General features: G+C 43.6%; 1 protein-coding gene across 1 annotated transcript; it reads left to right on the top strand.

Annotated features, from left to right (window-relative positions):
- Nucleotides 1-516: 516 nt before the first annotated feature.
- Nucleotides 517-1,458, top strand: LOC125160960 (olfactory receptor 2Z1). The gene has a single exon (XM_047850487.1). The coding sequence runs from the start codon at nt 517-519 to the stop codon at nt 1,456-1,458; it is 942 nt and encodes a 313-aa protein (XP_047706443.1).
- The last annotated feature ends 10,374 nt before the right edge of the window (nt 1,459-11,832 follow it).

The following is an 11,832-nucleotide window of genomic DNA, read 5'->3' as shown; positions in this document are numbered from 1 at the left end:
CCCAGTACAGACTCATCATTGATTTCTCTTTCCCCCATATTCTCATCCAGGCTCTTGGACCTAGACCTTTCTCTGTTTTCTTCCTTGGTTTATTGCTTTGGCTCCATCACCCTCCATTTCACCACCCAGCCTTTTTGGAATCTCACCTCTGCTTTGGCCCCAGGACCATTGGAAGGAGAGGTATTGAAACATTCTACTGGAGCTGAGTTACCGTCTTTGACTTGGACTTCAATGTTTGGACCTCAAGAATCAGTGTGTCGCTCTTTACTAGGGTGTGGCCAAGTATCTTGTTCGGAGATGCAAGTTGTTGTTGTCCCATCCCATGCCTGTGACAGACGTCATTCACTGATTATGGCATTTCCAGCTGCTGATTCTAGCTGTGACCTTGTAATACTTCTCCAGGCAGCCACTACCAAGGGGAGGCGGTTGGCATGTGGGTAGAAACTTATTTGCTATCCCCACCCAGGCATCTTGCCATTGGTATCCTTCCTACAGCAAAAGTACGTTGTGTGAAACATGGGGGATGCGAATCAGTCAGTGACCTCTGACTTCATTCTAGTGGGCCTCTTCAGTCACTCAGGTTCACGTCAGCTACTCTTCTCCCTGGTGGCTGCCACGTTTACCGTGGGCCTCCTGGGCAATACCATTCTGCTCTTCCTGATCCGCATGGACTCCCGGCTCCACACACCCATGTACTTTCTTCTCAGTCAGCTCTCTGTGTTTGATGTTGGCTTTCCCCTGGTCGCCATCCCCAAGATGGCATCCCACTTCCTGCAGGGAGAAGGTTCCATCTCCTTTGAGGGTTGTGCAGCTCAAATATTCTTCCTGACCCTGTTGGGTGTGGCTGAGGGCATCCTGTTGGCCCTCATGTCCTATGACCGTTATGTTGCTGTGTGTCACCCTCTACAGTATTCTGTGCTCATGAGGCGTCGGGTGTGCCTGCTCATGGTGGGCTCCTCCTGGCTGGCAGGTGTGCTCAATGCCTCCATCCAGACCTCCATCACTCTGCACTTCCCCTGCTGTGCCTCCCGCATCGTGGACCACTTCTTCTGCGAGGTGCCAGCCCTGCTGAAGCTCTCCTGTGCAGACACCTCGGCCTACGAGTTGGCGCTGTCCACCTCCGGGGTGCTGATCCTTGTCCTTCCCCTTTCCCTCATCGCCATCTCCTATGGCCACGTGTTGGGCGCCGTTATACGCATGCGGTCTGAGGAGGCCAGAAACAAGGCCTTCACCACCTGCTCCTCGCACATCACGGTAGTGGGACTCTTTTATGGTGCTGCTGTGTTCATGTACATGGTGCCGGGTGCCTACCACAGCCCACACCAGGACAACGTGGTCTCCCTATTCTACAGCCTTGTCACTCCCACACTCAACCCCCTTATCTACAGTCTGAGAAATCGGGAGGTGCGGATGGCTTTGGTCAAAATGCTCAGCAGAGCTGGGCTCAGGCCAAAGTGATGACCACCCAGGGGGTTGCTGGCGTGATCCCAGCGGTTCTTCATTCCCCCGCTCCCATTTCCCCAAAGCACCAATTTGTGGTCCAGCTGCCAGGGCCTTATAGTCAAGGCTAAGGGCCTGTCCAGCTTCTTCCCATCCTATGACTTGTTGGGTTCATGTTTTCTTCCATGGATTTGTGGAAAGCAAAGGTAGCTGTCCCAATCACTTATAGTAGATTCTTCCTCTATTCTTTAGCACTATTTACATGAATGGAGGGCCCTGCTTTGTAAAGTTGAGATCCCCCTGTTGATAATTATATTAGTACTAATGAGCACTTGTTGACCGTTTTACCTGCTAAATGAATGTGATTCTGTCCTTAACAATGGCTTTTGAGATGTAGGAATTTCGTGATGTTTATGTGTAAGACAAACAAGACTCAAGAGGGAAAATAACTTACAGGTGGTCACACTTCCAGAAAGTGGTAGAGCTGTGACTTGAACCCATGGTTCTCTGAGGCCAAAGACAGCCCCCAAGACACTGTGTGACTATATGAAGCAGTGACCTCCTCATTTTTATAGGTTTAGTGTGTGTGTATGTGTGCTGGGATGGTGGTTGGGCCAGAGAATATATGGAAGACCACCAGATTCTTGAAAATATGAGTTGCTCCTTTGAACGGTAAGGGGTATGTATGTGAAATTTAACAGTATTTATAAAATATTTGTTAACTTTGAGTCTTATGAAGATGCCCGCTCTTGACCAGGGTCTGGTTATTTTGTCAACAAACACTTAATATTTTTTTTGGGGGGGAGGAGTGCTTATTTTAACTTCTTGTGGATAAATATCCAGCTGTTAGGCAATAGTCAAAAAATATTTTAACAGCTTTATTGAGGTAAAATCAACATACAACAAGGTGGTTACAGGTTTAAAGTGTAAAATCTGATGAGTTTTGACTTATGTATATGTGTGTGCAACAATTACCACTATCGAGGCAGTGAAAGTACACATCACTCCCAATAGTTTCCTTCTGCTTCTTTGTCACTCCTTTATCCCATCTTTTCCAAGCAGTCACTGATACGCTTTGTCACCATAGATCAGTTTGCATTTTCTGGAGTTTCATATAAATGGAATTGCAGAGTATATACTCTGTTTTTGTTTTTGTATAGCTTCTTTCACTCAACATTGTTATTCTGAGATTCATTCTTGTTGCATGTACTCTGAGTTTATCAAGTTTATCATAGATATCAAGCAGTATTTTACTGTATGGATGCATCATATTTGTTCTTAAATATACTTTCTCCTTTATTGATGCAGCTTTAAGCTTTCTTTTGACTGGTATTAGCATGGCATATTTTGTTCCATAATTTTACCTGCTTATGTCATTGTATTTAAAGTGCATTTGAGGTGCCTGGGTCGCTTAGTCGGTGAAGTGTCCGACTTTGGCTCAGGGTCGTGATCTCATGGTCTGTGAGTTCGAGCCCCGCATTGGGCTCTGTGCTGACAGCTTAGAGCCTGGAGCCTGCTTTGGATTCTGTGTCTCCCTCTCTTTCTACACCCTCCCATCAAAAATAAGTAAACATTAAAGTACATTTATTGTAGGCAGCAACATAGAACTGGGTCTTGCTTTTTTATTCAATCTGACAATCTGACTTTTTTATTCAAGTAGATTTCACATAATATAAAATTAGCCATTTTAAACTGTACAATTCAATGGTGTTTAATACATTCACAATGTTGCACAACCATTGCCTCTATCTATTTCCAAAACATTTTCATCATCCCAAAAGGGGACTCCATGCCCATTAAGCATGCCCATTCCCCCCATACTCTGGCAAGCACTAATCTGCTTTCTGTCTCTATTCATTTACCTATTTTAAATGTTTCACATAAATGAAATAATGCAATATGAAGTGGGCTCTGTGCTGACAGCAGAGAGCCCCACACAGGGCTCGAACTCACGAGCTGTATCATGACCTGAACCAAAGTTAGATGTTTAACCCACTGAGCCCCCCAGGTGTCCCTATATAACCTTTTGTGTCTAAATTCTTTTACTTGGTATAATGCTTTCAAGATTCATCCATGTTGTAGTATGTATCAGCACTGCATTTCTATGGCTGAATAATACTCCACTGTATAGATATACCATATTTGATTTGTTCATTCACCCACTGATAGATATTTGGGCTACTTCCACCTTTTGGTGAGTATGAATAGTGCTGCTATGAACATTCATGTACATGCTTTTGTTTAAATATCTGTTTTTAACCCTTTTTGGTATATACTTAGGGATTGAATTGCTGGGTTATATGGTAATTTTGCATTTAACTTTTTGATGAACCACCGAACAATTTTTCACCGTTGTGAAAGTGGTTGCACCATTGTATGTTTCCACAAGGATTCCAATTTATTTACATCCTAACCAACACTTATTTTCCATTAAAAATATTTTATTTTTAATTTTTTTAATGTTTATTTATTTTTGAGAGAGAGAGCATGAGCAGGGAGAGAGGGAGACACAGAATCTGAAGCAGGCTCCAAGCTCCGAACTGTCAGCACAGAGCCTGATGAGGGGCTCAAACTCACAAACTTTGAGATGATGACCTGAGCCAAAGTTGGATGCTTAACCGACTGAGCCACGCAGGTGTCCCAAAAAAGATTTATTTTTAAGTAACCTCTACACCCAACATGGGATCAAACTCACAACCCTGAGATCAAGAGCCATATGCTTACCAACTGGGCCAGCCAGGCACCCCTTTATTTTTCATTTTAAAATTATAGCCATCCTAGAGGGTATGAGTGTATGTTATTGTAATTTTAATTTTCATTCCCTTAATGACTAATGATGTTGAACATTTTTTTCATGTGCTTGTTGGCCACACACACACACACACACACACACACACACCTCTTCTTTGAAGAAATGTCTGTTCAAGTCTTTTGCCCATTTTATTTTATTTTATTTTATTTTATTTTATTTTATTTTATTATTATTTTTTCAACGTTTATTTATTTTTGGGACAGAGAGAGACAGAGCATGAACGGGGGAGGGGCAGAGAGAGAGGGAGACACAGAATCAGAAGCAGGCTCCAGGCTCTGAGCCATCAGCCCAGAGCCCGACGCGGGGCTCGAACTCACGGACCGCGAGATCGTGACCTGGCTGAAGTCGGACGCTTAACCGACTGCGTCACCCAGGTGCCCCATTTTGCCCATTAAAAAAAAAGTTTATTATTTATTTTGAGAGAGAGCAAGACTATGAGCGGTGGCGGGGTGGGGGAGACAGAGAGGAGAGAGTGCGAATCCCAAGTAGGCTCCACACTGTCAGCACAGAGTCCAATGTGGGGCTCAATCCCATGAACTGTGAGATCATGACCTGAGCTAAAGTTGGACACTTAACTGACTGAGCCACCCAGGCGCCTCTCAAGTCTTTTGCCCATTTTAAACATCTATATCTATCTATCTATCTATCTATCTATCTATCTCTCTATCTCTCTATCTCTCTATCTATCTATCATCTATCTATCATCAAGTTAGCTAATATACAGTGTATACGGTGTGCTCTTGGCTTCAGGAGTAGATTCCCATGATTCATCACTTACATACAACACCCAGTGCCCATCCCAACAAGTGCCCTCCTCAAAGCTCATTACCCATTTTCCCCCTCCCCCCACAAATCCCCCCATCAGCCCTCAGTTTGTTCTCTATATTTAAGAGTCTCTTATGGTTTGCCTTGCTCTCCGTAACTATTTTTTTTCCCTTCCCTTCCCCTATGGTCTTCTGTTAAGTTTCTCACATTCCACATATAAGTAAAAACATATGATATCTGTCTTTCTCTGGATGACTTATTTCATTTAGCATAGTATCTTCCAGTTCCATCCATGTTGCTGCAAATGGCAAGACTTCATTCTTTTTCATTGCATTCTGTATTCTGTTGTATATATAAACCACATCTTTATCCATTCATCAGTTGGACATTTGGGCTCATTACGTAATTTCGCTATTGTTGATAGTGCTGCCATAAACACTGGGATACATGTGCCCCTATGAATCAGCACTCCTGTATCCTTTGGATAAATTCCTAGTAGTGCTATTGCTGGGTTGTAGGATAATTCTATTTTTAATTTTTTGAGGAACCTCCACACTGTTTTCCAGAGTGGTTGTACCAGTTTGCATTCCTACCAACAGTGCAAGAGGGTTCCCCTTTCTCCACATCCTCGCCAACATGTGTTGTTGCCCGAGTTGTTAATTTTAGCCACTCCAACCAGTATGAGGTAGTATCTCATTGGGGTTTTGATTTATATTTCCCTGATGATGAGTGATGTTGAGCATTTTTTCATGTGTCTGTTAGCCATCTGGATGTCTTCTTTGGAAAAGTGTCTATTCATGTCTTCTGCCCATTTCTTCACTGGATTACTTGTTTTTTGGGTGTTGAGTTTGGGAAATTCTTTATATATTTTGGATACTAACCCTTTATCCGACATATCATTTGCAAATATCTTCTCCCATTCCATTGGTTGCCTTTTAGTTTTGTTGATTGTTTCCTTTGCTGTGCAGAAGCTTTTTATCTTGATGAGGTCCCCATAGTTCATTTTTGCTTTTGTTTTCCTTGCCTCTGGAGATGTGTTGAGTAAGAAATTGCTGAGGCTGAGGTCAGAGAGGTTGTTGCCTGTTTTCTCCTCTAGGATTTCCTAGAGGAGATGGTTTCCTGTCTCACATTTCGGTTTTTCATCCATTTCGAGTTTCTTTTGTGTATGGTGTAAGAAAGTGGTCCAGGTTCATTCTTCTGCATGTTGCTGTCCAGTTTTCCCAGCATCACTTGCTGAAAGGACTGTCCTTATTCCATTGAATATTCTTTTCTGCTTTGTCAAAGATTAGTTGGCCATACATTTGTGGGTCCAATTCTGGTTTATCTATGTGGTCTATGTGTCTGTTTTTGTGCCAATACCATAGTGTCTTGATGATTACAGCTTTGTAATACAGACTAAAGTCTGGGATTGTGATGGATCCTGCTTTGGTTTTCTTTTTCAACATTACTTTGGCTATTCAGGGTCTTTTCTGGTTCCATATAAATTTTCGGATTGTTTGTTCTAGCTCTGTGAAGAATGCTGGTGTTATTTTGATAGGGATTGCATTGAGCGTGTAGATTGCTTTGGGGAGTATCGACATTTTAACAATATTTGTTCTTCCAATCCATGAGCATGGATTTTTTTTCCCATTTCTTTGTGTCTTCTTCAATTTCTTTCATAAGTTTTCTATAGTTTTCAGCATAGTTTTTACCTCTTTGGTTAGGTTTATTCCTAGGTATTTTATGGTTCTTGGCTTTTTCCCATTTTTAAATTGGGTTGTCTGATTTTTGTGGTTGAGTTGTAAGAATTCTTATTATACTCTGATACTGGACCCTTTTATGCTTTACAGATAGTTCCTTCAATTTTATAGGTGGTCTTTTCACACTCTTGATAGTGTCGTTTGCACAAAAGTTCTCAATTTTGATGAAGTCCTAGTTATCTATTGTTTGTTGTTGTTGCTTGTCCTTTTGTTGTCATATCTAAGACGTAAGCAAATATTTGTATAAGGTGTGAAGGAGGGGGTCTAACTTCATCTTTTTATTACTTATTTTTATTTTTGTTTTTTAAATTTTATTTTAGAGAGGGAAAGAGAGCGCAAGCGGGGGAGGGGGCAGAGGGAGAGAGAGTGAAACAAAGAATCTTAAGCAGACTCCATGCTCAGTGCAGAGCCTGATGCGGGGCTTGATCCCATGACCCTGGGATCATGACCTGAGCTGGAATCAAGAGTTGGAAGCTCAACTGACCGAGCCACTCAGTCTCCTCTCACTTCATCCTTTTAAATGTAGATATCCAGTTGTGTTAGTACCTTTTGTTTTTTTTTACAGCTTTATTGAGATGAAATTGACACACAGCAGTGTGTAAGTATAAGGTATACAGTATGTTGATTCGATACACATATATACTGCAAAATGATGACCAAAATAAGGTTAGTGAACAGCTCCATCAACTCATATAATTATTTTTTCTGGTATGTTGTGATGATATTAGAGAGTCACTCTCTCAGCAACTTCAAAGTATATAACACAGTATTGTTAACTGTAGTCTCCATGCTCTACGTTAGATTCCCAGAAGTTATTCATCCTTCCCAAAGTTTGTACCCTTTGGCCCAAAGGGTACAATGAGGAGTCATTTCCCCACTGTCAACCCCTGGGAACCACCATTCCATCCTGTTTCTATGAAATTGACTTAAAAAAAGGTTTCACGTATAAGTAATACCGTTCAGTATTTATCCTCCTCTGTCTGCCTTATTTCCCTTAGCAAAATGCCCTCCAGGTTCATCCATGCTGTCACAAATGGCAGGATTACATTTTTTTATGGCTAAGTAATGTTCCATTATATGTATATATATTCACACCACATCCTCTATATCCATTCATCCATAGGAGGACTTTTAGGTTATCTCCATATCTTGGCTATTGTGAATAAGACTTCAATGAACAGAATAACTTTTCAAGATATTTATTTCAATTCTGTTAAGGCCTAGTTAATGATTTTGGGGCAGATAGAATTTAACTTCTCATTGACAACATGTCCAGACACTGGACAAAGTTTCACTTTATTGAGCACCAGGGACCACACTCCTACCTCCTTGAAATTCTGCTTATCCAAGGGACAGACTTCACCTTGGATTCTGTACATTCCCAAACAAGTATGTAGGGACAAAAGGAGCATGGCCATCCCCCAGAGTGGCCAATGTTTCCTGCAAATCTTCTCTTTCTGCACTTTATTCTAGACTGTGAAAGCCCAACCACCCATTGACTTCGTTCAGCTTATTTTGTTCCAGAGTCTATTTGCTGGGGCTGCAAAGATGAGCCAGTCACAGTCACTACCCTCACCAATACCACTGTCAAGCAAGACCACTAAAGTGTTTCCTCCTTCCTTTATCCTTTTTAGATGAAGCAGGTCCATGAAGATGGGCTGTATGTTTTGATCAAAGAAGATGCAACCCCTTGAGTTACTCCAGGCACAAGACTGCGTCTTTTAGGCTGGATTTCCCCCACCCCAAAATGCTGTGGAGGTAAATGGTCATTTCCTTTCTATCTCTGTCTCTCTCTTCCCATTTCCCCAAAGATACAGGGACCCATCCTTTTTTCCTGTACTTCAACACTAGCCTCCAAAACACATCTAGAAAATTAGCACCTAGGCTGAAACACTATGGAGCCTAAATCCCACTTGCTTAGGCTCTCACACCAATAGTGTGATTCAGTGGTAACTCCTGAGGTCACCCTTTTCCCTGAGACCCATTCTCAGCCCATCCTTTGTTTATTAGAGGGTGCCAATGGGATTTCCTGGGGAACCCTCTCAGGCTGGGAAGAAACATTTTGAAATGTTTTCTGTATTAAGTATCAGGAACAAGAGATTTTAGTAGAATTAAACTTCACTGTGTATGTGTGAGAATGTTTACTCTCTGGGTGTTTTGTTTTTCACTTACATATAAAATAATGACATTATTGGATAAGAAATACATAACTGCTTCACATGAAAGTTTTTTATAGTGTGAAGACTTGGGAAGAAAATGTCATATGTATGAGCACGGAATAAAGAGCTAACTAAATGGCTTCTATTCAAATTTTAGCTCCACCCCTTAGTAGGTATGGGACTTTGGGTCAGTTACATACCTTGTTTTTGCCTTGATTCTCCCTCTGTCAATTAATTGGTGATTTAAAATTTAAAAAAATGTTTATTTATTTTTGAGAGAGAGAGAGAGAGATTGTGAGCATTGGAGGGGCAGAGAGAGAGGGAGACACAGAATCTGAAGCAGGCTCCAGGCTCCCAGCGGTCAGCACAGAGCCTGACGCAGGACTCGAACTCACGCACCCCGAGATCACGATCTGAGCTGAAGTCAGAGGCTTAACCAACTGAGTCACCCAGGTGCCCCTGGTATTTTTTTTTTTAATGTTTATTTATTTTTGAGAGAGAGAGAGTAGAGAGAGAAAGACAGAGAGAGGGAAAGAGAGAATGAAAATGCATGGGCATGGGGGGGAGGGGCAGAAGGGAACAGAGGATCCAAGGTGGGCTCCATGCTGACAGCAGAGAACCTGATATGGGGCTCCAATCTGTGAACCCACGAACCTAGAGATCATGACTTGAGCCAAATTCCAATGCTTAACCAACTGAGCCACCCAGGCGCCCCTGTCAAATGGTGATCTTAAGAGTAGATGGAGTGTAAGGTTATTTAGAGTATTAAAGGAATTGATGTTTGAAAATGCTTGGGACACATGACATATCACAAGGTCTGTACCCATGTATCACAAATAAATTAAATACATATATTCTTCCTACACTTTAAGCTCCTGAAACATGTGACTGGCACTCTGCATGAGCACATGTGTAGAGAGATTCCATAACAGTGATGAGTAAACAGATGGGACTACGTTGTTGCACGTATTGCAAATACTCTAATCTGCGCCTAACCATGCATCTCAGACCAACTTATTTAGGTTGGCAGGAGCCTTTTCAGTGTTTTGAGGCCAAAGCTTAGGATTTCTACGTTCTTCCGGGGGGGGAGGGAGGGGACTTTTGGGGTGGGAGTGGAGATGGTTGTCAGGCTTGGCTGAGCCTTTTCTGGAGCAAGGGGAGGAGCTCTGGGCTGAAGACAGAACCTGCATGAGTCCAAGTGTTAGAAGACAAGGCAAGGAGATACTGTTGCTCAGATGCAACAGTCAAAGAAGAGGAGACATTGGGTGTTCATTTCACTTAACTGGGTCTCCTATTTGGAAGACCCTGGGCTCTCATTCTCATTCTTGGAACGACTGGCTTGACTTTGGAAACTCAACCTTTATCTTTGGAAAGTATACATGTGCACAATATTTTAAAATACTATCCTATTATTCTACAAGAAGTAGAATCCTGTGTTCTACTTCTTTTATTTCCCCTTGTGCTCTTTCCTATGAGATTGTCAGGTTTTTGAGCAAGGTTACAAGTGGTGCTAGTACCACTCACATACCTAGATGTTCATAGCAAACACACTCCCAAGTCAAGGACTCCCCTTGTCCTACTTTGCAAATGTATCTTCGTCACAGCCTGGAAGACCAGGTTTAGACTTAGAATTCTAGATTCTACAGGGGCGCCAGGGTGGCTCAGTGGGTTAAGCATCCGACTTCGGCTCAGGTCATGATCTCGCGGCCCGTGAGTTCGAGCCCCGCATCAGGCTCTGTGCTGACAGCTCAGAGCCTGGAGCCTGCTTCGGATTCTGGGTCTCCCTCTCTCTGTACTCCTCCCCCACTCATACTCTGCCTCTCGGTCTCTCTCTCAAAAACAAACAAACAAACAAACAAACAAACAAACAAACAAACAAACAGAATTCTAGATTCCCCAGCAAGTATACCAGAATGTATTGGCACAGGGAGACTTGACCCACACCAGCCCCTTTCTTTCTACCTCTGTCTCCATCCTGCATCATGAGAGACCTTGAACACATGGAGGGGAGGGGCTGGTGGCCTCGGGGAGCCTCGCACTCCTCTTCTGCACTGCTTTCTGGGCTGAGACGGATCCTTCTCCAATATTGATTCCCCGCCCGTATTGACCTGACGGAGCCCCTAGGCACCCCCCGCCCCCTACCCGTTCCCCTGGGGAGAAAAGCTGAGTCCTCGGCCTCCGGGGGAGGCTCAAAGGGGTGGTGGCTGGGGAAGGCGCTGCCAGCCAAGCCACCCTCCCCCAGCAGCCCTGGGAGCGAGCACCTGCGCGCTGCAGTAACTCCCACAGCCACCTGGAGCCACGGCTCCTGGAAATCCCTGGGGCCTGGATGTGGGGCCCACACAGGCTGCGTGGTCCTGGAGCAGCCGTCAATCCCCACCTGGGACCCGCGGTCCTGGGGCTGTTCCCGAGGGGCTGTGGCTCAGCGTCGCACTTCTGAGATCGTTCTTACTCTTCAATCCCAGTAATTCGTGCGTTCTTATGGCTGGAGTTGGGTGGGTACAGACGCCTGGGAGAAATGTCCGTCCCCGCGGACGCACGTTGGATTAGTTTCTAGCCGGGCGCTGCTCAGACTCCAGCCGCTGGGACCCAACCAGAGCTTGTGGGTTGCGGACGCAGTGCTGGGGACGTGTGTGTACCTGAAACAGCACAGGTGTGTGTATGGCTTCACTGGGTGCTGCTGGTTTTCCAAAGCGGTTCTGCTAATTTAGATTCTCACTCTCCCTGCAGGAATGATCCGACTGTCCCCGATAAGCCCGGGCAGCCTGTAGGATTACGGTTTTTCATTTCAGCGAATGTGGGTCTCATTGTGACACTTATTAGCATTTCCTTGAAACTAAACAGGTTTTTTTTTTTTTTTTTAAATGTTAACTCTGTATTTGTTTATCCTTTTTTGATGGGGTTCCTAGTCTAGGATTTC

This window comes from Prionailurus viverrinus, chromosome A2, assembly GCF_022837055.1.
Source record: "Prionailurus viverrinus isolate Anna chromosome A2, UM_Priviv_1.0, whole genome shotgun sequence".
Taxonomy (NCBI): Eukaryota; Metazoa; Chordata; class Mammalia; order Carnivora; family Felidae; genus Prionailurus; species Prionailurus viverrinus.
Note: the sequence above shows the minus strand (reverse complement) of the source record. Positions and strands in the feature narration are given on the sequence as shown.